We start from the raw sequence: 26,200 nt of genomic DNA, 5'->3' as shown, positions 1-26,200 counted from the left end.
TACACCACAGCTCATGGCAACGCCAGATCCTTAACCCACTGAGTGAGGCCAGGGATCAAACCCGCATCCTCATTACCGCTGAGCCACTGGGGGAACTCCTTCATACTTTCTTTACATTATATTTTAATGTAGCTTACTCTTATCTTTTAATGTAATGTAGCTTTACATTATATTTTAATGTTGTTTACATGAAGCTTACTTTTTTTTTTTTTTTTTTTTGACGGTTAAATTACAGCTCAGGCTAAAGTTCAGCTTAGAGTTCATAGCCGTCCTAGGCCATTTTCAACCAACACTGGCATGACCCCTGCAGTCCAGCCATCCCTGTCCTATCACAGTGACCTCTGACCCCCAGCTTGCTCCCTGAATCCAAAGAGCTTGAAGGCACTTGGTCCACACCTGCGTCCTTGGCAGCGTGTGACATCCTCCGTGACAGTGGCGCATTCGAGAGCCTCACCAGTGGTTTCCCACCGTCATCTGCTGTCATTTAGGAAAGAGCTGCTCCCCTCTGACGTCTGGAATTGTGGGACTCCCCGGCTTCGGGCTCCATCAGCGCCCGCATTTGCCAGAAGCTTGTTTCAGACGCAGTGGGGCTGTGGGGCTGTGGACCCTCCCCAGGTCCAGGGTCCAGAAGCCACCTCCTTCTGGCTCATTTCTTGCTTATTTCATCGGGGGCCGGCATGTCAAGCACCCTGGTGTCTGCACAGCCACGCCAGGTCCCTCCATCCTGCTGTCTGGTGTCCCCGCCTGCATGCTCATTGCTGAGCCTCCTGGGTGTCAAATACAGAGCTGAGCTGATCTGCACGGTGACAGCTTCTTAGAGCTGCTCTTCCATCTCCATCTGGGCCCTGGGCTCTGCTTGGAATTACTCTCCTTGTCTTTCCTGTCTCCTTTCTTTCTCCCACAAAATGTGGCCACTTTCTTCAGACGTCTTCCTCCTCCCGCCTTCCGGCAGTGACCTTGCCTCCTGCCCCCTGGGGGTAAAGGTCAGCAGGGTTGACCTCCCGGGTCCTCCCTGCCTTGACTTCAAGGCCTTCGTGGCTCCTTTCCCTTCTCCTGGCTCCAGCTCTTTGTTCTTGTCACCCCATCTCTGTAAGGCCCACTTCATACGTGTAAAGTTCTTTACGAGCCGGGTTAGACCCCCAAGGCCATTCTCAGGTTGGGTTCATCTTGGAACCTCCCCTCCCCCAGAGTACCTGGTTCAAACGCTGATTTGAACAGGTGTCAAATTATTCAACACCGAGACAAACTATGAAACCGTGAAAACCAAAGCACGGCCTCTTCCCCTTCTCACCTACACTCCTTTCACGGGGAATGCCTGCAGACACGAGGAAGGATGCCCCAAGCCTGCCTTTTGGTCTTTTCCATCAGCACATCCTCAAAACGAGCACCCATCTTCAGCTGCATCTTCTTGCCAGTTCCTTTAAAGGTTTCTGACATGGAACTTGAAGCTTCGGACCCCGGGTCTTCCCAAACCTCTTGACTTGAGAGCATCATTAATCCCTCAAACCATCATCATGTCACTGCTCACGCTTGCACCCCTGGCTCAGGCTCAGCCGCCAGTGAGAGCTGATTTTTCTCAGCCCCTCTGACTTCCCAGCTGTACAATGATGAGGCTTCCCAAGAAGGCTCTGGGCTCCTTAGAACCTTCTCGAGTTCTAAGATTCCTTCTAAGGTTCCGGGGTTCCTTTCAGCTTTGACATGTCACAAATTGATGACACGAAGGCGTTTCGAATGAGGGATCCTAAGTTTGGCAAGCACTTGGGAATGGTTCCTGAAAAATGGCCATTTGCCTTCATCTATCTCCACCCTACTTGGAGTGTCTTGGGTCAGCAAATCCAAAGAGCATATTTGTAAAGGAAGAAACACTGAATTGTAGAGCCTGGGTGTTGGGGCTGTGCCTGAATACACACAAGTGCCCAGAAGAAAGGACTGTCTCCACCGATATGCTGGAAGCGTCACCCTCCCCTTCTCTTTGTGCGACGACAGCAGTTCTGCCAAATGAGCCAAGGAGACGGCCGCGTTAACGTCATAAAACTGAAGCACGGCATCAACATGACTCTGGGTGCAGGAGCCAGCGCAGGACAGCCGCAGACAAACCACATACGGCACGGCCGCTCGGGGGCACCGTCAGCTCAGGTCATCCTGGGACTGGGTCCGAGGGCTGCCAGGCTGGAGCTTCAAGTGCAGCCCAGTTCAAAGTTTCAACTAATTATGAATCAAAGCCTGTCCTCTTTTCACATACTGTTTCAACTTAAAAAGTCTCTGGCCCACAAGGAATTAATCATGCCTGTGACATTATTTTCTCAGTAGCTGTCTCATGCAATTAATTAGGTTTTTTTTTTTTTTTTTTTTTCCGCCTTTTTGTCTTTTTAGGGCCACACCCGTGGCATATGGAGGTTCCCAGGCTAGGGGTCTAATCGGAGCTACAGCTGCCTGCCTACACCACAGCCACAGCAACACTAGATCCGAGCCTCGTCTGTGACCCACACCACAGCTCACGGCAACGCTGGATCCTTAACCCCATCCTCGATCCTGCAAGGCCAGGGATCGAACCCGCAAGCTCATCATTCCTTGTCAGATTCGTTTCTGATGCGCCATGACGGGAATTCCAATTAGGTTTTTTTCTTAAGTGTGCAATTTGCAGGGCAGAACCAGTTCTGGCTCCTGGCCTGGGTGGTGAGCTCCGGGGGGGAGGGCATTGAGATTTGCTCATCTTTATATCTCCAGAGTCTGGGACAGGCACATAGTAGGTGCTCGGGAAGTTGGGCGAAATGCACTGGGAGCCTGCTTCGGCTCCTTGCCTGGGCTCTGCAAGATGAGTGGTCTTGTTCAGCCACTGCCTCTGGGGATGGGCCTGGGCCAGCCCCTTTGGCGGCCGCAGAGTAGGGCTGTCTTTAATCAGAGATCCGAATTCTTGAAGGGACCTGGGTGAAGAATGGCGTGGACGCCTCTGGACTGGACTTCTTCAAGGTGGGCTGCTCTGCAAACACACAGTCAGATCCACCTGCTGTGAGGGCCCTCCCTCCACATTCATCCTGGGCTCCAATCCTTGATCTGAGGGCCTGTTTCAAAGCCACTGTCACGTTAGGATGTCGCTAGACTTCACCAACTTTAGAGCCCATTCTTTAATCATAACAAGTGGGCCAGGCGGGCTTGTGTGCAAAGCTGTTTAACTGCGTTTAGCCCAGCAGTTCTCTGGTGGGCGCGAAGAACTCAGGAGTTCCAGCCCAAACGAGGGTGCCGTGGGGAGGACTCAGCGGGGGCCAGAGGGTGCTGTGGGGAGGACTCAGCGGGGGCAAGCCGAGGGGAAGCGGCAGCGGCGGGGAGCAGCCTTCGCGGACGCCAGGACTGACGTCCACATTTTGCAGAATTCATCTCCGTATCCACGCGGATGAGTGTGAATCTCTGCGCATGGATTTCTCCCTTCAGTGACCTCTTAGGAAGCAGGTGACCAGGAGCAAGGCTCTTTCCTCAGATGGGTGCTTATTGCAAAGTGAGCCAGTGATTGACATTTTGGATGACGTGCTGAGTGGCAGCTTCAAGGGGGCGGGGCAGGGGCTGTGGAAAGCTGGAGAGAGGAACGGTCCCCACGTGTGGCCTTGAATGAAATGTCAGCTCACCTGGCCTTCACGTCCTAGGGGGACCTGCAGACAAACCAAACACCTCGATGGGGCCAGCGTCTCTTCTTGGGGGCTGGATGCTGCTTTCTGACTGCGTATCTGTCACCGGCTTCTCTTGTTGTCTGAGTGACAATGAGGGCAGGATGGGGTGCGGGTAGAGAGGGAGAGGCAGAGTGGTGGCCGTAGTGCCAATGCAGAGACCAGCCCTGAGAGCACTTCCTTGCCTCTGCTGTTGACCTATGCGCTAAGAGTAACTGGATCTTTCGTTTGCAAATGGCATGCTGGATAGCCCTAAAAAACTGAAATAATCCATAGCTGAGCTGCAAAACCAGGTTTTTCATTACCAGAAAAAACTGCATCGGCTGACCCTTCTACTCCCGAATGAAGCGAATGCAGAAGAGCTTTAGATGAAAATAAACCCAACCGAAAAAAAAAAAACCTTTGCATCATTTTCCTTAGAATATTTAGCACCCCTTCTTCCTAGCTTCTACTGACCGACCGCGAGGCTGTCTCTGTGCTCTGCTGTTGGCAAGGAAACGCCAGCTGTCTGCGTTTCAGCCGAAGAGGAGATCAGAAAAGGATTATCACTTCCTTTGCTTTCTCTGGGCCTCATGCATCCTCAGGAAGTGCCGCTGAAAATAAAAGCACCACCAGATGGATCCAGAGCAGATGCTTCTAAAGACACGCTTTCGCATCCCTCATGGTGGACCCTTTACAGTTGGCCCCCTGTGGGAGCCCCCCACCCTTCCTTCCGCTGGAGGAATCAGTGGGCCTGGGCCAGGGATGGGAGCCAGTGAGCTGACCCAGGAAAGGCTCACCCTAGGCGCTGGTGCAGGCAGCTGAGCAACCTGCATTGCTGTTCCAGGCTTATAGCTGAGCGCCTGCCTTGAGTAGGATGCAGAGATCTTGCTGCCTGCGCAGTGGTGGAGAAAGATCATTGGCTTAGCGTTGGGAGAGACATCCCTCAAAGGGCTTATGTACTAAGGGACAGGTCCATGCAGTTGTAGGACCGCTGAATTCTTGCTCCTGTAGCAAAGCAGGGCTTCATTGCCAACTTGTGCAGACGTTGCCTGTGTCCTTTATGTCCCACTGGCCTCTGTCTGGGGGCGACCTGGCCTGTGTCGCCTCTGTCCCGTGCAGGGACATGGATGGTGTAGTTTTCACTGACACTCACAGCACCACCGGGGCCAAAGTGAGCCAGTGATTGACATTTTGGATGATGTCCTGAAGCTGCTGACATACCGGTCATTCTTGGGGCTTCTCAAACTAGGTTCTCAGAACTCGGAGAACGTGGCACTGCCAGGTGTCCAGGAGGCAGGAGATCAACTAGGCAGATCCGATGGGAAGTGTTTGCTTGATGGCCAGTCACTTAAAATGTTATTTTTGACTTTAAAACAAACATCAAATGTTATAGAGTAATCTACAAAATTCAAATGCAATTTTTTAAATAAAATCAAGATCATGGATAAATGGCCATGCCCCCAGGCTTCTGGGGTCCAAGTTCATTTTCTTTGCTGTTACACCAATTTGGATGAAGAGTTTGAGGAGCTCCGTTGAGGGGTAAAGTGATCCAGCATTTTTGTGCCACAAACAGCCAAACGAAACAGGAAGGGAGCGGTCCCAGGATGGTTGAGACATATTTGCTTTGTTTCTGAGACAGTCCTGCTGGATTTTGAGGACTATGTCTGGGGGCACAGATGCTGGCAGCCTGGTGCCAGCCTGCGGGGCTGGCCTCTAAGTGCACTGCCCCTTTCTACATCCCATGTGGAGTTGGCTTCCTCATCTGGTGGCAGCCTGAATGTCCCTGCAGAATCCTGGAAAGCAAGAAAGAGGAGTTCCTGTGAAGAACTGGACAGGGGACAGCAGAAATCTGAAACTGAGGCACTTAGGATTGTTTGCTTTCCGAGTTAGTTTTGGGGACCCCGCTGTGGGCACAGTGAGATTGGCGGCGCCTCTGCAGCGCCAGGATGCAGGTTTGATCCCCGGCCGGGCATAGTGGGTTAAAGTCTCCCATGTTGCCCCCGCTAAATTGCACCTTCAGCTCAGATCTGGCCAGAGAAATCTCTATGCCGTGGGGAGGCCAGAAAAGAAAAAAAAAAAAAATAGCAAAGTTAATTTTAAATGCTTACTAGAAGGCTCCCCCAATCGTTAACATTATTAGTAATGGGCATTGATTGGCTCGGGGGAGATCAAGTTTCTTGTTCTTGTTCTTTTTTTTTTTTTTTTTTTTTTTTCTCCTTTTCTTTTCAAACCTTCTCTCTTCTCTCAACCCGTGGAGAAGCAGCAACAATAGACTAATCCAGGCGACAGCTGAGGGGTTGTGTTCTGGTGTCTCTGAAGGATGATGAGATGTTGCTTGTCACATTCATGCTCCCCTTGCTGTCCACACTGCTTCCCGGGGTGAGTCAGGGCCGCCAGGCCGTGGGGAGACTCGGCTCTTCGGATAATCTTTTTTTTAATTGAAGTGTAGTTGATTTATGATATTGTGTTAGTTTTGGGTGTACAGCAAAGTGATTCAGTTTTATATGTATGTGTGTGTATTTTTTCAGATTATTTTCCACTACAGGTTATTACAAGATATTGAGTTTAGTTCCTTGTGCTATACAGTAAACCCTTGTTGCGTATCTATTTTACTTGTATTAGTTTATAATCTGTTAATCCCATACTGGGGCCCTGAAACTCGGGTCGATGTAAGGGGGGTTGTGTGAGGAGTGGGTCTGGGGGGAGTGAATGGACACACCTCCCCTGAGAGCAGCCAGGCCCTCGGGACTTTAGCTGGCATCTTCTGACGTCGGCGTTCTCGGGGCAGGAGTCTCAGATGGTGATTCCTGGCACCGCAAAACCTCCTTCACTGGGGATGACCGTGAGGTTCCCAAAGGCCCTTCTCCCAGACAGGTTCCGTGCTGCAGGCACAGCCTGGCTGCTGGTGACACCAACTCTGCAGCCACTGTGAGCTTCTGAACAAGGCAGAGAGAAGCAGGGCTATGGCTCCACAGGCTTGGGTTCCAGGCCGGTGCCTGCTGCTGTCTGGCCTCAAGATGCTCCCTTCATCTTCCCGAAACCCGCTTTCACCATCTGTAAATGGGGTACTATGGGTTATTGTCAAAAGCCTTACCTGGTAGGGGTCCAGTAGACTGTGAAGCTTAGTGATGCTCTGACAGATCCTCTTCCAAAATGAAGGCATGAGATTTCCTTTCTCTTTATCATTAAAGAGCTGGGCCCAGCCAATCACACAGAAACTCAGCCTGTAGTTAAACATACAGGGGTCCTTTATTAAAGAGGAAAATGGGCCATTAAAGGAGGACTTTAGAGTATCTCAAATCCTGGGGGGTGGAAGAAGCACTCTCAGTTTATCATGCAAAAAAGAAAAAAGAAAGAAAGAAAAAGTCACCTGGATATAGACAGCCTCATATTTGAGAAGGTTTTCAATGTAGGATCTTTGGCAGTAAGTCCATCTCTTTTGCCCACATCTGGTTCTTTGAAATACATTTTATTTTCTCTTTTGGCTTCACCCTTGGTGTGCGGAAGTTCCCAGGCCAGGGATTGCACCCATGCGGCAGCAGTGACAATGCCAGATCCTTAACCCACCGAGCCACACGGGAACTCCCTGAAACACATATTTTCAGGGCCCACTGTGTGTCAGGCATCACAGAAAGCTCTGTGGCGTGACCACTGCTCACTTTTCTGGGTGAGAGCCGCCCACCCATCCAGTGAATCTGATAGACGAGGGATTTCGTTTTTGTTACGACCACAGACCCAGCAGACACTTACTGCACGCTTGACAGATGCCCGTACGGTGTGAGGGGCTTTGTGTGGGTTAGATTCTACTTAGTGTCCAGTGTGCCAGACATTACGTTACAGCGGAGGACATGGAGCTTCAGGGAGGATTCTCAAAGTGACACAGGCACTGGGAGGCAGACGCAGATTCAGTTGCAGGTTCAGAACCTGCACGTCTAACTAGCACTCAGCTGTAAGAGGGCAAAGCAGCATGTGAAACTTAGGCTTTTTTTTTTTTTTTTTTTTCCTTTGTGAAAAGAGCAGATTTTAACTCCTTACAATTTCAGAATACCTGCCCATTTGCATAGCTGGCTCCATGTCAGGAGAGGCGTTCTGACTCTGCCTGGCTTTCGGATGCTTGCTGTGGTCCTCGTGGTAATTGTCTCACCCAGCTGGCCGGCCGAGTGGACGGTGTGTAAGGAAGCACTGCAGGTCTCCTGTGACCCACCAGCTCTGCACACAACCTACGGATGACGCTGTACTCAGAGCGATGGGGGGAGGGTGTCCTGCCAAGTGTAAAATTCAGCGGCCCTGGCGGATGTGAACGTGACTGCTTTTGGCAATCGGGGCTTCCTGTTTTCAAGATAAAAGACTTATAGGGATTTATTGGAAAGTTTTCAGAAGGCTTCCGTGAGGTTATCGCACACGGCTTAGAGAAAACAGATAATTTCATTGCAAGTGAATTTGAACCATATGAATAGATTTTCTTCATGTGCGCATCCACTTACACAGGGACTCTCCCATGGTCTATAAAAAAATCTATAAAAGCTGTTTTTTTTTTTGTTTTGTTTTGTTTTTTAAATGGACACACCTGCAGCATATGGAAGTTCCCAGGCTAGGGGTCGAATCAGCTGAGGTCTGCGCCACAGCCACCGCAACGCCAGATCGAGCCTCACCTGCACCCTACACCACAGCTCATGGCAACAGTGGATCCTTAACCCCCTGAACGAGGCCAGGGATCGAACACGCATCCTCACAGAGACTGTTGGGTTCTTAACCCGATGAGCCACAATGGGAACTTTTTCAAGAAAGTAAATGTGCAAAATACTTAGAAAAAATTGTGTTTGAATTTTCTGTTTTTAAAATTATAGTCGATTTACAGTGTTGTGCCAACTTCTGCTACACAGCAGTGACCCAGTCATATATGTATATATACATATGCATGCTTTTTTCATATTATCTTCCATATGTTCTATTCCAAGAGATTGGCCATAGTTCCCTGTGCTGTACAGCAGGACCCCATCTGGGCCTTGATATGGATGTAGCAATGTTGATTTATTCATTGTAACAAATGTACCACATTAATGCACCAGGGAAAACTGGCTGTGGGGTACAGGGGACCTCTCTGCGCTATTTTTCAGTAAATCTAACGCTATTCTAAAATCAAAGCTTACTTTTACATTTTATTTTGTATTTTGGCTGGCTTTCGTAAACTTGGAGATTTAAAAGGTAGAGGGGATGCCATTCCCGTTTCACTCTGGTTTCAGAGTCAGCGGCTTCCGTGCTGTCTGGGGACAGTTGTCCAGGACAGATGTGGGGGAGAGGCCTTCTCTGGTTCATCAGCTGCCTGCCCAGTATTCCATCCGGTCCATTAACACTGCCCCCCGCCCCAGCCATGCCACTGTCATGCCTGCTGTGCAAGGCGTTATGCTCAGCTGGAAGGGGCCTGTCCAGCTCAGAAGCCTGGTTTCACTCTCATTCGCAGAAGAGGTTGGGTGGTTGGTGGGATGCAGATGGAGAGGGGCGGGCGTACATGGAGGATTGCTGGTTGGACGAGAACAGAACTTGGCCTCAGAGTGGCTGAGTTCAGGTCACTTCTTGGCACTTTGCTGTGTGGCCTACGGTCAGTTATTTCACCTTTTGAAGGTTACTTTTCTCAGAGGCACTATGACGTGGCTCCTGCTTACCTGGGAAATGTTGGAAGGACCGTTAAAATAGACCCCTTGAGAGCGTGTGACAACCTGTACAGTCTGCATGGTGCAGGCAGCGTGGTTGGTGCTAAGGACTAGCCTCAGCCTGTTCCCGAAGCTTGTGTAGCAGGCCTGGCCTCGTTCTCGACCCCTGGTGCGGAGGGTTAGACAGCCGCCTGGAGCCCTGGGGGAAAGCTCATACAGGCTGGGGGACGTTTGGTGGCTTGGCCTGGCCTGGCGTGGGTCAGGACCGCAGGCAAAAATGTGTGCCATCCGAGACCGAGCTCCTTGTCCTTGGAACCCACCCCTTCTTCTTCCTGTCACTTGAGGAAATTCCAGTGGTCTTTTCCTTGTGAGTGTTGTTTTCACAAGTGTGCTATTGAGTGTCAGGGGCTGTTTGTCCTGGAGCACAGCCCTCCAGGCCTCCCCACGGTCCTGCGGTACCAGCGCTCCCCACAAACTCTGTTTCCACTGTGAGAAGGAGGCTGGGCGGGTCCCAGGACCGAGGCAGAACCACAGAGAGGGGAAGGCCATTTCTGTGGCGTAATCTGCTTTTGAGCTGACTCCTGTGAGATGTTTGTGCATGTGTTTGGTGGGTTTGCCCGTCTTGCGGGAGGTCTTTCCAGAACTCCTGTGCTGATGTGTGGCTTTCTGCAGTGGTGTCACGCGGGGCTGTAGACCAGGAGCTGTGGAGGGCAGTCCTGAGGCCATGCAAGGGGATGAGAGCGGGTGGACACCCAGCACGCACACTACTGCCCCCGGGGGAACAGACAGACAGACTGCGGCCGGCGCGTGGGTGGGGGGACACCTGCCCGTCTCACCCGGGAGGAGAAGCGGTGCAAATGGCCTGTGGCAGCTTGAACAGAAGTCCTTTCTCAGCCTCTCAGTGCTAAGGTTCCCTTGAGGAGGTTTGAGCTTTTCCCTAACGTAAAATAAGCCTCGTGTTTTGACAGCAGAGACCATCTGCACCTATAGCTTTTTCAAACATATCCCTGGCCCTTCCCAAAGCTGGACACCCGAAACCACACACCAGCCTCAGGGGGTGCGCCTCCGAGAGGCCGTGGCATCGCTCATGAGAGGGGCTTCCGTAAAAGCGGGTTTTTTGGATGGGGAAGGCTTGTATTGGAGGCCCGTAGAGTAAACTTATGACTTAAAGGATGGAAAGAGGCTGAAGCCAAGTTTCTGGCTCCCTTTAAAGTGTCCTCTCTCGACCCCTGTTCCCCCGCTTATGGCTCAGGTAAAGTTTATTTCATAACTTTGCATCAATCCGGAAATGACACCAACACTGTTCCTGAAAAGGTAAACTTGATTATGTGTTTTGTTCTGATGAAGTCCTCCAAAAATGTGCTGACTTTAAACACCCAACCAGAGCTTCATCGAGACTAAACATGCAGCTCCTTATCCAGATTTTGCTTTTCATACGTCGTTTTTTTGCAAGAATATTTCCCTCATTTATTAAAAAATATTCTTACCCTAGCCCCACACAAAGCCTGTTCAGCAGTGACACAGGCTGTTGAAGAAATTCATGTGGCGGAGTTCCCGTCGTGGCGCAGTGGTTAACGAATCCGACGAGGAACCGTGAGGTTGCGGGTTCGATCCCTGCCCTTGCTCAGTGGGTTAACGATCCGGCGTTGCCGTGAGCTGTGGTGTAGGTTGCAGATGCGGCTCGGATCCCGCCTTGCTGTGGCTCTGGCGTAGGCCGGTGGCTCCAGCTCCGATTCGACCCCTAGCCTGGGAACCTCCATATGCCTGTGGGAGCGGCCCAAGAAATGGCAAAAAGACAAAAAAAAAAAAAAAAAAAAAAAAAATTCATGTTGCCAGTCACCCACAGGTAACTCACACACTAAACAAGATTTGGCAGCCTGGATCTTTCTAGAAACATCGTGTCACATAGTTATGAGTATGAAGCAAGAGGGGCCCCCCCCCGGGAACTCGTGAGAAAAGTCAACTCATAGGATTAATGTAGGAACTCATGGAATTTATCAACTCATGGGATTAATACAGGAACTCAGTTGATGCTTAATCAATGCTGTACCATTAATGAGTTGGGCTATTAGTAGTGAACACTTTTGGTAAATTCTTTTTTTTTTTTAAATTGAGGTATAGTTAATTTACAATGTTGGGTTAGTTTCAGATGTACAGCAAAGTGATTCAGTTTTATGTGTATTTGTGTATATACTCACCCACGTGTGTGTGTGTACATATGTGTGTGTGTGTGTAATCTATCCTTTTCAGGTTCTTTTCCATTATATGTTATTACAAGATATTGAATAGAGTTCCCTCTCTGCTATACTGTAGGTCCTTGTTGTTTATCTATTTTATATAAAGTAGTGCGTATCTCTTAATTCCAAACCCCTCACTTAGTTCCCACCCCCAACCCACCATCCTCTTCAGTAACCATAAGTTTGTTTTCTCTGAGAGTCTATTTCTGTTTTATAAACCAGTTCATTGGCATCGGTTTTTAAGGTTCCGCATATAAGTGATACCATGTGATATTTGTCTTCCTCTGACTGCCTTCGCTGAGTATGATAATCTTTAGGCCCATTCGTGTTGCCGAATGGCATTATTTCCTTCCTTTTTTATGGCTGAGTCATGTTCCATTGTATGTGTATGTGTATGTACCACATCTTCTTTATCCATTCATCTGTTGATGGACGTTTGGGTCGATTCCCTGTCTTGGCCATTCTAAGTAGTGCTGCAGTGAAACTTGGGGTGTATGTATCTTTATGAATTAGAGTTTTCTCCAGATATATGCCCAGGAGTGTGATTGTTAGATCTTACGGCAACTCTGTTTTTAGTTTTTAAAGAAACCTCCATCCTATTCTCCGTAGTGGCTGCCCCAATGGCGTTCCCACCAACGGGGGGGGGGGGTGTTTGCTTTTCTCCACATCCTCTCCAGCATTTACTATTTATAGCCTTTTTAATGATGGCCATTCTGACAGATGTGAGGTGGGCAGATTATTTTCTTCTGAAACGTAGAGATGAGCCTATTTTTCATTTGCATAATTCCTCTAATTTTTATAGAGGCTAGATGTTGGCATAAGAGCCCACCTCCAAACTTGGAATAAAACTGAAATCAGTTTAGTATAACCTCAATGGAAGTGGCTATACTCACATTACTAGAATGCACAACAAAGTTTTTTTATAACAAAGGTTTTTATATAATTAGTTCATTTACTACCCTATTGGATAAAACACAGAAAATCTCAATAAAATCACTACTTTTGGATTGGGGAAAATATTTGTTGAGCCATTATGTGCTCTTCTCTTATCAGCCTTTAGGAATGCAGGTGCCCAATGACTAAGTGGGTAATGCCAGCTAAGATACAAGACATTCCTTTTAGTTTGATTCCTTGGAGCCAGGCTTTTTGGAATAACTATCTCCAGTGATTAATTATTTATTGTGCTATATAGTGTTGAAATATTAGCTTACGTGGGAATTTTCCAGTCTAATAAAATTAGTCTGAATTGATGATGTGGTTGGTGGATGGTGGAGGAAGCGTGCCTGGGAAGTACTTGGCTTACACAACACGGGAGACACACACCTGGAGACGCACATCCAGGTAACTGGATCCTCAAAGAGGGCTGGATTGTGGCCCACTGTCCAGACCAGGTAGTGGCGTCATCACAGTTTATAGCTCTTATTCCCAAACTTATCAGCCCCTGATGTAAAAGCAGAACTTGGAACACTGAGTATTGACCACGCTCATGGCTTGGTTCGAGAATGTTGACAGTGAGAGTGACTCTAGAGATTGATGAATTTACTAAGGGGATTTCTTGAAACAGATTAGCTTAGCAGGAAGGCAACAGCAGACCCTGGAGGTAGCAGCAGGGCTTGTCTGAAGGACACATAAGAAAATTTAAGATCAGGGAGTTCCCGTCGTGCCGCAGTGGTTAACGAATCTGACTAGGAACCATGAGGTTGCGGGTTCCATCCCTGCCCTTGCTCAGAGGGTTGGGGATCCGGTGTTGCCAAGAGCTGTGGTGTAGGTCGCAGATGTGGCTCGGATCCCGCGTTGCTGTGGCTCTGGCATAGGCTGGCAGCTACAGCTCCGATTCGACCCCTAGCCTGGGAACCTCCATATGCCGCGGGAGCGGCCCAAGAAATGGCAAAAAGACAAAAAAAAAAAAAAAAAAAAAAAAAGAAAAGAAAAGAAAATTTAAGATCAAAAGCAGAAGATGGTATTTAGCTCTCAGTGATTCAACATAAAGACAAGGAAAGTCCTTTTCTTTTCTTTTCTTTTCTTTTCTTTTTTTCCCAAACTCATACTGGAAAAGCTTCCAGGGGACAGTTAAAAATAGCATATAAGTGTCTTTGCTATGGTTTACACTGACCTTTCAGTTCCACCAGAGGATATACAGTTGTGGCTTTAAGGGCGCAAGAGGAAATAGATGAAAAGGAACCTTGTACAGCATCTAAGATTTCTGGCGGTTTCTAAGAAACACGGTATGTTTTCACTTTAGGTCCTTGGGCCCTCGGTCTGAAATGCGGGGAAGAATGGGTACACGGAGGGGTGATACCCACGGGGGGAAATGTTCTTTCTAGAACTGGTGACTAAAGATAGCAGTTTCAGCCCAGCTGCTAATGGTAGCGGTTCCGTCTGGGACCCGCTTTCCGTCCTCGATGGTGAGCTGGGGGCTGTGCTGTTTCACGCTTTCTGTGTCGTGTCCTCTTTAAGAAAAGGACGTGCCCAACAAGCCCTTGCGGGTCCGAGTCCGATCCTCCGACGACCGGCTGTCCGTGGCGTGGAAGGCGCCGCGCATGTCTGGAGCCAAGAGTCCACGCAGGTCGCGGGGGTTCCTTCTGGGCTACGGGGAGAGTGGCCGGAGGATGAACTACGTTCCGCTTACAAGAGATGAGCGAACACACGAAATTAAAAAGCTGGGTGAGTTTCATGTTCATCGCTGTTTGATGTTTGAATGCTCTCCGCGATCAGTTCAGTGAATCGAAGCTCTTCGGTGACGGAACATTGTATTTCAGCTGTATTGTTCATTTTCTGGGCATTAAAATTAATCAGCGATTTACTTTTCGTCCCGCCCTCCGTTCGCGCCCCAGTGCCCATCAGCGGCTTCTGGATCCAATGGCTGATCCCTTGACCCAGCTGCTGCTTCTGAATGTGGGGGGATGGGGTGGTGGCGGCTGATGTTTTTCCCATCCTGGCTCTGCATTCATCCTTTTGCTCTTTTTTTTTTTTTTTTTTCTTTTTAGGGCCGCACCTGAGCACATGGAAGTTCCCAGGCTAGGGGTCCAGTCGGAGCTACAGCTGCCTGCCCATACCACAGCCACAGCAACTAGATCTGAGCTGCTTCTGCCACCTACACTACAGCTCATGTCAATGCTGGATCCTTGACCCACGGAGCAAAGCCAGGGATGGAACTCACATCCTCCTGGATCCTAGTTGGGTTGGTTTACTGCTGCGCCACTATGGGAACTCCCATCCTTTTGCTCTTGAAGCTTCATCCTAGATCCTAGGACACTGGTCCCCTTGAGATGAAATGTGGGGGCAGCTGGTCAAGCCTCCCCTCCCCCCTCTTTGCAAACCCACAGTGGGTGAAAGAGGCAGCTGTGGAGGGCGAGGGGACATTAGCTGTGACCGGGAGAGATGATGAGCTTGGTTGCTTGGCTTGAGGCCTGACCTCTGCTGGTCTTGCTCATCTACAGGCAGGGACAGTGGACATGGGCCATGCTCCAGGCGGACAGCAATGATCCCTGGGGGTGGAGAGTCTGCCAGCAGCTGCCACACTCCTGCCTCTCTCCCTTCATGTAACCCCTCCTCTGCTTGATGAGTTTGGCAGGAGGCACTGGGGAAGCGTGGCATAGCCCATTGCTCTGGCCTCTGGGGGATGCTGGGCTGCAGAGAACGCATCCTGCTCTGCTCCTCTGTGCCTGAGTGGTGAGGGCCTGGGCTGCTGGGGCAGCAGGGTCTGCCCGACGCTGGGGTCAGTCTTAGATGATGTGCCAGGTTGCTTGGTTTGAGGCCTGACCTCTTGCCCTGTGTTCTCCAGTTTAGTCTGTAGCCACAGTAGATATTTTGGGCCCCACAGCTTCTTCTTGTGTTGCTTCCTGAATGGGCTAGTGTTCAGGCTTGGAAGAGGGTGTGATTTGCCGGTCCCCCCGGGACTCCTGTGTGTGGTGGTCAGGCGTGGCCTGGCTCCCAGCACACGTGATGTGGGCTGCAGATGGAGAAGAGAGGCAGGCCACAGGCGAAGCACAGAGGAGGGCGGAGAGCGGGAGGAGGTCTGAGCGACGTGCACAGGTCGCAGATGAGCAGCCAGAGGGGCCCCAGGTGCCTGCTTGGTTATGAAAGGTAAGATCTTCTCTCAGACACGAGAGGGATGGGCAGGTGATGAGAACTGAGACGAGAGATGTGATGGAAGAGGCAGAGGAAGGGAGAGAGAGAACCAGGAGGAGAGTTGCCAGGGTCTCAGCAGCCAGGATGCTCAGGAGGCAGCCAGGATGCAGGGTGCCAGGGCTGGGATGCTGTCTTACTGCAGCACATACGGTCCCTTCAAGTTCACCTTGGGCCATGGTGACTTGGAAAGTAGAGCAAATCAAGAAGCTGGGCATTCGGAAAACCCAAGAACTTTAAGAAACACATTGCAAATGAGTCAGTTGTGGGAAATCATTCTTTTCTTGGTGGTTCTTGATAAATGAGGAGCCACTGCTTTTCACATTTAGTTGTTTATATATGTTCCTGCATTGCGAGGCTGAATGACAGAGGGTTTTTCTTGTTGTGATTGTTGATGTTTGGGGTGCTTGTCAGAAGCACTAAGAAATGAGCAGATCTGAAGGGGCTCTGATGTTGAGAAGGTTTGTCTCGTGTTCTGTGAATCCAAGTGTTACAAGCTTGATTCTTCCCTTTTATAAAACATACATTTCAAAATTCTCTGATGGGATAAGATGCGAGAGCCTTAGCTAAAAAATGGACTCATGTCCCAGTGTGAATTTCACCTGCCCTATGTGTCTGTCTGTCTATCTATCGACATATAGATCTATCCATCTATCTACCTATCTATAGATCTATCTACCTATAGATCGATGTGTCTGTCTGTATAGATCTATCTACGTAGCTATAGATCTATATACTTTTCTATAGATCTATCTATCTATTTATAGATCTAGCTAGCTAGCTAGCTATGGAGAGAGAGAGAGAGAGAGAGAGCGCGCGTGCGTGCGCGCGCACAGGTTGTCAGGTGTTATCCCTTCCCGTGAAAGCTGATTGGTCTAGAGAAGTTCACTTTACATAAACAGGGCTCTCTGTATGAGTTTCTTGAACACAGGTCTCCTTTTATGTTTAACTTGACATGCTGTTTGTAAAACCAACAGGTTTATTTTCCCATTGTCCTATGGCAGTTTGCAATTCCTCCAGACAGGACACCAGTGTTAGAAGTTTCCTTTAGGATTTTAGTGCTGCCTTATTAATGTGCTCAGGTATTACTTGATGACATAACTCTGCCTTAGAAGTATGTCAGGTTACCTCGCTTTTATTTTTGAATTGCTCAAGGCTACTATAGGAAACTAGGCTGATAGAGCCTGGAGTTAGGCATCACCAACCTTAGATTTAGGGGAAATTATGAGCCCATCTTAGGGGTGTGACCTTGGCCAAGTCCATCCATTTTTATGGCTTTCTGTCCTTATTTGTAAAATAAGGAAGTCAGATTGGAAGATAGCCAAGGTTTCGCCCGGGGCTCAGACTCTGTGATTCCCTAGTACTTGAGAGATGTTCTAGTTCATTGTTGTAATTTGTTCCCAAGTGTTGTTTCAAGCTTAGTTTAAGTTGGGTATTCAGGGGCCCCATACACAATTTGGGGGGTGGAGGTGATTATCTGAAAGAACAATCCAGAAATAAAGGATAAGCTGAAATTCCTCCACTTGCTCTTAGCTAATCTTCAGAGATCCCGTTCTGAAGATCCTAGTTCAAAGAGCACAGCATCCCGCCCGGGGTTGCTGGCCTGGGACACTGGCTGTTCTTGCCTCTCTCCTTTTTGATGACACATAAAACCAGAGGCACCCCCTTCTCTCTATTTTGGAGGTAAAAAGTGGGGGAATTAATGTGGGCAAATATATTATTCTTTTCTTTTGTAAACATGGTTCATCTTTCTTGGATGCTAATGAGAGAAAAACCCATCCCCCCCCCCAGGAATTGTAGGTAAAAATCACTTCCACATTTCCCAACATCATAGTGTTCTTCTTGAGTTTCGTTCCTACAGTTCTTGGTCTCACCTTAGGTTGTCTTGAGTAACCTGGGAAGCCCAAGAGAGGGAGAGGGGAAGGAGGTGAGGGGCGGGCACACCGACAAGCAGGGATGTGCTGTCCAGAAAACCAGCTGCAGAATCTCATCCCCTGCTCGTTGGTCCGCAGCCTCTGAGTCGGTGTACGTGGTCTCCCTGCAGTCCATGAACTCCCGGGGGCAGAGTCAGCCCGTCTACAGGGCTGCCCTGACGAAGCGGAAGATTTCAGGTATGTCTTTGAGGATGCGTCTGGTCCAGCCACAGTCAAATGCCTTGTTTCCCAATGATGCTACCTGGGCGACGAAGTACGTGACTTTTACGGAGTAGGAAAGGAAACAGCAGGGCTGAATTGGCATGTGTCTTTCTGTTATACTCAGAGGCTAGCAGTGTTCTTGGGATGAAATCTATCTCTGCCTATTTTAAATGGCTTCAGATGTGCCATGACAGCAGTGCCAAGCGCTTAATCCATTTAAAGGCACCGTGTGATGCAGATGTACGTTGTCCTTGGTGATAGACTGGGAACAAGGAGAGACAAAGAAGGGTAGGTGTGGAGGGGGCAGCAGACAGGGTATGCAGGCAAATTTTACTAAAATTGCCTAAAAATGGCATTGAGAAGAGCGAGAAAAGATGTAATAGTGGCTTGCTGATAGCCTCATCATTGGCCACTTCCTAAGGGATACTTTTTTCCACATCCATTCACAGATATGTTTTATATCAATCCTACAGTGACAAATGATATATACCTTCTCTGGATCAGGTGCCTTAATTTAAAGAGGCAACCTATAGCATAGTTGTTTTCATGAATTCACAATTCGAATTATATATTATTGTTGTTATTATATACATTTACCTATATGATACTTTTACATTGATAATTATTATTATAAGTCCCACATCTATGATGTTTCTCTTATTATTCATTAATTGCTGCTCCAGAAGTCCTTGTATCATTTTCCTAACAGGCTTCATATTTCTACCTTCTCCTGCTTGTAGTGAAAGCCACATGCTTTTGAAACATCGTCCCTGATAGGTGAAAAGAAAAACGACAACAACAAAAAAAAAAAAAACAAAGCAAAAACCTCTAGGAGACTAAAAAGCAAAACTGAAGACATCTTGTGACTCTCAGTGTTAGAGGCTGAACAAAAACTCTAAGCTTTGTGACTTTCATGTGTTCCATTGGAAACTGACAAACTAAATTCTCTTTTCTATCTGAATATTAATTTTATTCTTGGAATCACATATTCTAAGTTGGGAGGACATAGGACTCCATGTGACTTGTGCAGTTGTCGAACCAGAATTCTTATTTCATGCCCGAATTGCCTAGAAAATGCTCTGAATTGAGCTTTGCTTCCCCTAAACTTTTGCTTCCTGTAAAAATTGTATCACTTTCCAGAAACTTGCAGTGTACATTAAGAAAATGCTGAAAGATTTGGAGTATCTCTGACCAAGGCACATCACCTCCTTTTGTGCTACTGTGCTTAGATCGACTGGGTTGGGCCGCTTAGAGTGTGCTTAAGAAGAGGAAGAGTAGAGATTTGTGTTTTTCTGCATTGACCAATCAGATAACCACTGGACTTTCTGTTCACTTCATTTCATCTACATCGAGCACAAGCAATTTAAAACATAAACTCTGGGGACCAGTGGGTCCCAGGGCAGAGCCTGTGGTTGGGGAGGGTCTTGCCACGTGCACTCTTGTCATTGCAGAAGAGGATGACCTGGGCGTGCCCGAGGACATCAACGTCCGAGTTATGTCGTCACAGTCTGTGCTGGTGGCCTGGGTGGACCCTGCTTTGGAAAAACAAAAGAAAGTTGTTGCATCCAGGTACTTTTCCTTCCTTCTTTGGCTTTATTTTACGTATGAGAGTTGTAGTTTTCCTGGCCCCGAAGAGCCGTGTATTTATTTGCATGGTTGCGTTTGCTGATGTATGTGAGTGGTTTTGCAGCTGACGCGTAGACCACTCTGTGACCACCTCGCTGCCTGTTGCCCACACGTTGGCCTCTCGTGCGAGACACACGTCTCATTGGTCTGGAGTCTTGTCTTGTGCCTGGAATTTTCCTGGATTGTGTTATCTTTTTTTTTGCCCCCATTTCTGTTTTGCTTTATCGAACGAATGTTCTGTTCATTCCCAGAGGATGTGTTCACTCCTGGGGGGAGTCTTAGTATCTTCCTGTTACCTGGGACAAGTGGCAGCAGGAGGGGCCTATAGAGAGGGGCAGGCGTTTGTCTAAGGCCCTGCACACAGTCTTCAAACACTGAATTGCTTCCTGTCCAGCTCATCTGTGCAGAACAACAGGTGCTGTATTTTAAGGAGCTGTGACTTTATGCCAGTTTGGTTTCTGCATTCATTTGCAACAGCAACAAAAGAAAAACCAGTCCTAAGGTTAAAGTAATTTTTGTGCTAAAAAGGCCACTGGCGGATGCCCTTTCTAGTTAGAGGGAGATTAATACAGTCATAAAAATGTTGTGTGTTAAACGACTAAGTAGTGTATACAGCCAAGAGGAAGCCAAAGATTGGGTGGTCTAGTCATTGCGTGTTAATTTTTGAATCTATTTGCAACCAGGAGAAGTGAATATATTTTAGAAAGTGATCGGATCTGGCATTGCTGTGGCTGTGGTGTCGGCTGGCAGCTACAGATCCAGTTCGACCTCTAGCCTGGGACCCTCCATATGCCACGGATGTGGCCCTAAAAAGACAAAAACAAAACAAAATAAGGCAACGGTCTCCCTTCTAGCCCTTCCTTTTCATCTTTGCTTGATCTTTTAAACAAGAAAACCTTTTGGTGTCGACAAGATACCAAGCTCCATCTTTTCCGGGCTACTTTAGGCCCCTCTTCTTGGAACTTAAGTAGATTCTTTGAACCAATAACGAAATCCAAAGCCTGGAATTTTCTCCTCTTAGCCCCGAAAGTCATCACGGGGAAGGGGAAAGCACCAAGGAATCCAGCGTCCGGCCGCAGAGAAGTGGTCGGTCAGCGAGGTGTGTTGTGGCCTTGTGTTTTTCTTCCAGACAGTACACAGTGCGCTACCGAGAGAAGGGGGAGTCGGCGCGGTGGGACTACAAGCAGATCTCCAACAGACGCGTGCTGGTCGAGAGCCTGATCCCAGACACCATGTATGAGTTTGCAGTGCGCATTTCGCAGGGCGAAAGGGATGGCAAATGGAGTACATCTGTCTTCCAGAGAACACCCGAATCTGGTCTGTATTCCAAATGGCCTTTGGACTTTCACCCTGGGAATTAGCCCTAGAAAAAGATTTAAAGACCGTTTAAGAAGCCAGTAGTGGTAAAGGCCAGCAGAGGCATTTTTTAAAGCAACGTTAACCCTACATCTCAGAAGTATTCTTCTGTGTATGAACACAAAGAAGTTTCCTTGGGTCCATGTTTTATCCCCCACTGGCTGTTTTTGTGAGCATGTTATTCTGACATGCGGAGCACATTAAAACCACGGGGCACCTCCATAATCTCCCGCTGTGCATGTCCATGGCTCCCTTGCACAGGAGAGACCCTTCTTTCTCAAGGCTGAGGTTGTGTTTGAGTCTGGAGGAGAAACAGGGCCGATATGCAAGGCTGCCGTTGTTTTCTTTTAAACTGTGTCTTTTAAAACTTTGTTCCAAAGGAGTTGCAACTGGATTCTAACCTCCTTTGTACATTTCACTATTCAGCAACAAGCGAGAGTCTGAATTCCTAAAAGCCTGTGCCTAGATATGTCCAACCTCACTCTGTGAGTTGGTAAAACTGACAGAAATCACTCTATACCCAGAGAACAAGTGGGGAAGATTCTCTCGTGTGTGATAAAAAGGAATACAGTAGCTCTTCCGTGAAAAATGTGCATGGGGGACCATATGTTGTTTGCTTTTAGAATATCCATAAGGGCATTTTTAAACCTTGGATCCTTGTCCTTTGTAGCTCCCACCACAGCTCCTGAAAACTTAAAGGTCTGGCCAGTCAATGGCAAACCGACAGCTGTCACTGTAGCTTGGGATGCACTGCCTGAGACCGAGGGGAAAGTGAAAGGTAGGAACCTTGTTACGTAAAGATAAGGTGCGTGTGGGAGTGAAATACCCCAAAGAGAGCCGTGGACATTGACCCTGATACACTCCAGTTCTCATCACAGGCTTGGTCACTGTAAAAGCAACAGGGAAGCAACATACGTATAAGGGGTGCTAACCCAACGGAGTAGCATATTTCATGCAGGGTTTTCATTGTCAGATCCAGGCAGTCATGAAGATGACTTTTTTTCATCTTGCTTGCATGCGGGGATTTTGCTGCTGCTGGCAGGAGGAATGTTTTTCATCGGATGGGTGTGAGATAATAGCCGCCAACCCACCCAAATGACACCTTGTTTTTCATGCTATGGGTCTTTTCATTGGGCCGGTAGGAGTGAGCGGGAACCCCATGAGACTGTAAATGTCTTGAATGGGGAACTATACATATTTAATAGGCTTGAAAGTCAAGTAATAAAAATCAAATTTTAAATAGGTTTTTTTCCCATGTGTCAGCATTTTGAACAATTAAATTTTTTTTTTTTTTTTGGGTTGAGGAAAATATGACCTTTAAATAGAAAAAACAGTGTAGATTAAAAAAAAATCTAAATAGAATAAACTATTCACAACTAGTCACATTTTAAAATAGTCTGTTGAGGATATAAAATAAAAGCACAAGTAAGTTCTCTTTAATGCAAAAATATTCAAGAACCTTTCAGAAGTCTATTTGGAGATATTGAAAAGGATGGTGTTGTTTTTCTCTCAACATTGCCTACACAGCTGTATTCTAGGAGTTCCTGTTGTGGCTCAGCAGGTTAAGAACCTAACATAGTCTCTGTGAGGACGCAGGTTCAATCCCTGGCCTCACTCAGAGGGATAAGGATCCAGCTTTGTTGCAAGCTGTTGCATAGGTCACAGATGAGGCTTGGAGCCAGCGTTGCTGTGGCTGTGGTGCAGGCCTTCAGCTACGTCTCTGATTCATCCCCTAGCCTGGGAACTTCCATATGTATTCTAAGGACACTTTTTTTTTATTGGTGCTTGACTTTTGGAAGAAAACTTTAAGCTTAATATGAAAAGTTTGTGTAAGCTTAAGGAAATTCAGAAAATTATGACTAATCTCCCTTGAGAATTTCTTAAGTGAAAAAAATGGAATGGTTCTCTTTTGTGTTCAACCGTGGAAGTCATATTTGCTGACCTATAAGAATCTCTTTTCACGGAACAGTAGAACTTATAATATTTGCTAAATGTAATGCTTTCTCATTCCCCAGATTTTAAAAGAATATCCTGTACTATCCTTGCTGATTTTTTTCAGGGGAATAAATCAGAAACAAATGAAGAGAAGAAATAGTTGGCCCCTTTTAGTCCTTCTTCTTATGACAGTTTGAACATTGGCTTCTCTTTTATTGTCATGATGCTGAAAAGGCTTCTGAAAATTGAATAAAGATGTTTTAGCTGACTATCTTTTTAGTTATATAAAAAAGTCAATTATTGCTCCTTTAGTGACCTTGTAACTATGCTACTTTTTCTTTTCCTCTCTCACATCTTTGTTTCTATTTATAATTTTTGGGCAAAAGAAACTCCTGGTAGTCAGTTACATGTTGCCAGAGGTAGTAACAGCTACTGAGCTTTTAAGTCTGGAAGAACTCACATTCCTCACTAACCTAAAGCTGTCACAGTGGGATTGCAAATTCACAGATCTCCTGGGGCATCTTTTTACGTCTGAGAAATATAAAACATTATAGAAGAATATACTTTGACATGGTTAAATTTTTTCCAGATGCATCGAATCCATAAAAAAAAATCTGCATTACCAAATTTTATAGAAAGTGGGTTCTTCTAATTCTTACTTTTGACCACCACAAATGACTAGTTTGTTCATTTGCAACAGGAAAAGAATGCTGGGGTTAGGGTTTTTTTTGTTTTTTCTTCAGAAAATGCTGCAAAAGCATTTTTGGTTGAAAGTTTTTTAATTAATGTGCTTTTTAAAGATTAGCTCTTAGGAGAAACAAACCAAACCCAAACAAAAGATTGGGATCTTAGGGAAAAGAACCATGCTCCCCTAGGAAATATGATAATTACTTGGTCCTTCTGTCATTCAGCTTATTTTTTTTTGGTTAATGCCTACTGATATTAATTTGATAAGTTTTGCAAATCTTGAGTTCACTGGCAGGAAAATTGGCATGATGGTTTTTAGTTGAGGGTGAAGGTTTGCTTTAAAATGTGGCTTCCTTCTGTTGCAGTATTTCTAGCATAGAGATATATTCGTTCGTCGGACTGAATTTGCTGTGATTTTCAAAGGTCCAGGGCATTCTCTGTGTGTAGCTCTAGCCAATCATGGATGGGAACCTCAGACATCACATTAATCTACGACTCAGCAACTTTTTCTCCCAGTTTTAAGTGCTGTGAAAAATCCTCCTCTGAATATCTCTAGAACTTCTATAATTCCTCCAGAAGTGAAAGTGTGTTCCCCATATGGAATTGATCTGGCTTCATGTACAGATACCAATAATCCAGATAATTAAAATGAAACTCACACAGGTGTCGGCAGCTCTACAGCATCTGTTCCTAGAAGCTGCCATTCTCGTATCCTGTGGTTTCTTCTCTTCTGGATATAGTCTGTCGTCGTAAATTAGTAAGTAAGCAGAAGGAAGAAAAAACCCAAACACAGTGTAAATATTTTTGGTAAATTATATCAAGCCTGGCCTCCTGGGGTCCATATGCTTCGTTCGCTGTGAATGGAAACTTGCCAGCGAATCAACTCCGCAGGCCTGTCTGGTAGCCCGAGCTGCTCGCTCACCTCCTGCTGTGTCTTTATGCTCCAGCTGCTGACTTGGCGGGCATCGCTAGAGTATGAATTTTAGTAATGCACGTTCTAATTCATCCTGCCCATACAGTCTGTCTGCTGGACTCAGGACTGTTTTCAGTTTCCTCCTTCCAACAATCTGCCAAATCATTTCAGAATACATTCTTTCATACGCCCCGGCTCTCAAACCCTTCGGAGCAAAGTCCCTCACCTATCCTGGAGAGACAACCTCTGCCCTCGTGGATGGTCTGCAGCCTGGGGAACGCTATCTTTTCAAAATCCGGGCCGCAAACAGAAGAGGACTGGGGCCTCATTCCAAAGCCTTCGTTGTCGCCATGCCAGCAAGTAAGCATCGTGTGTTCGTGGCTGTCTTTCCCTCCCTCTTCAGTACTGCTCACTGTGCCCTGTTACTTTGAATCATGCTCTTGGGGTTAGAACTGCTCTGCTGGTGAATGTGGGGGTTAATTGATTTCTGAAAGATTTTTCTGCTCCTGTTAAAGATTGGTCTCCCCACACACGAAAATGTTATTGGTTGCTAATAACATTCATTGCTATTACAGTATTACAATAACATGAATGATTAATCTGTTTGTGTTAGTTGGGGTTTATGATGACAGGGAATAATTTATTTCTTGGCTTTTTTAACAATTGCAGTGTAATTGATTTACAATGTTGTGTTAGTTTCAGGTGTACAGCAAAGTGATTCAGATATATACATATAGTTTTATATATATATGTAATTACATATATATAGTTTTCAGATTATTTTCCCATACAGATTATCACAAAATATTGCACAGTTCTATGCTATACAGTAGAGTCTTGTTATTTATCTACTTTATGACTAGTTGGGGAAAGAATATTTTTTACAGGTGTAACGTGACATTTTTAGTTGTTAGCTCGTTTCAGAGACTAAATAGCACATAAACTTTTTATAGTTTGTAGTCCCTTATCTGTGAATGCAGCTTTACTCAGAAAGATTTCAGTTACCATGTTTATCTGCTCAGTTTCAAAAGCCAGCAGGTTAATAAAGTCCACAGTTGGAATGGGGTGTTTCTGGACTGTGTTTTCTTTCCTGCTTTCCTGTATTTACACCAGATATTGGTAGCTCTCGCCTCCATCATATTCTGTGAAGATCCACAGTATAGCGCAATATTTAACACTTCTGCCCTAGAACAACTGAAATAGATGGAATTTGCCCCTCTGCATCACCTACTGCTACATAAATCCTTCTCTTGTAGCATCCCTTCCCACACTGGCCCCTGCTTTCAAGAAAGGGAGAATTTGGAGTTCCCATCATGGCTTAGTGGTTAGTGAACCCAACTAGCATCCATGAGGATGCGGGTTTGATCCCTGGCCTTACTCAGTGGGTTAAGGATCTGGTGTTACCGTGAGCTGTGGTGTAGGTTGCAGACACAGCTTGGATCTGGTGTTGCTGTGACTGTGGTGTAGGCCCGCAACTATAGCTCCGATTCAACCCCTAGCCTGGGAACTTCCATATGCCGCGGGGGTGGCAATAAAAGACAAAAAGACCAAAAAAAAAAAAAAAAAAAAGAAAAGAAAGGGAGAATTGTAGGATATACATAATATAATGTTTTGCCTACCCCAGGGATCTTTTAATTTTAGGCTTTATTGTGGGATTACAAATGTAACTATTATTAAAGGGATTTTAAGCCAGAAGAAAAAAAGCAAGTAAATACATCTTAGGCAGAAGAGGGAACACTTTGTAATGCCTCAAAAATTACAAATTTCTAGCTCACCCCAGTCATTTGCAAATTACACACAGCACATCTCCATGGAGTTTTGAGCATAGATCATTCAACATAATGTGCCAGGCTGATATGTATTTCTTGTCTCTGCTCTAAAGAACAGCCGT

General features: G+C 46.7%; 1 protein-coding gene and 1 long non-coding RNA gene across 5 annotated transcripts in view; one reads left to right on the top strand and one right to left on the bottom strand.

Moving 5' to 3' along the window:
- FNDC1 (fibronectin type III domain containing 1) overlaps positions 1 to 26,200 on the top strand; it is a 100,848-nt gene that overhangs the window by 32,865 nt on the left and 41,783 nt on the right. For all 4 annotated transcript variants that reach the window (XM_085022163.1, XM_085022152.1, XM_085022171.1 and 1 more), the window contains 6 exons: positions 13,987 to 14,193; positions 17,670 to 17,768; positions 19,244 to 19,361; positions 20,548 to 20,735; positions 21,445 to 21,552; positions 24,481 to 24,669. In XM_085022163.1, the coding sequence (XP_084878289.1) occupies positions 13,987 to 14,193; positions 17,670 to 17,768; positions 19,244 to 19,361; positions 20,548 to 20,735; positions 21,445 to 21,552; positions 24,481 to 24,669 (909 nt within the window). The remainder of the gene's footprint in view (positions 1 to 13,986; positions 14,194 to 17,669; positions 17,769 to 19,243; positions 19,362 to 20,547; positions 20,736 to 21,444; positions 21,553 to 24,480; positions 24,670 to 26,200) is intronic.
- LOC146405906 (uncharacterized) lies at positions 6,801 to 13,461 on the bottom strand. Its single transcript, XR_014843831.1, has 2 exons — positions 11,032 to 13,461; positions 6,801 to 8,208 (listed from the first exon to the last, which is right to left on the bottom strand). It is a non-coding gene; the product is annotated as an uncharacterized LOC146405906 (long non-coding RNA).

This window comes from Sus scrofa, chromosome 1 (assembly GCF_054392235.1).
Source record: "Sus scrofa isolate SSC_HxYL_T2T_F1_AM1 chromosome 1, Sscrofa_HxYL_maternal_Yorkshire_Landrace_v2.0, whole genome shotgun sequence".
NCBI lineage: Eukaryota > Metazoa > Chordata > Mammalia > Artiodactyla > Suidae > Sus > Sus scrofa.
Note: the sequence above shows the minus strand (reverse complement) of the source record. Positions and strands in the feature narration are given on the sequence as shown.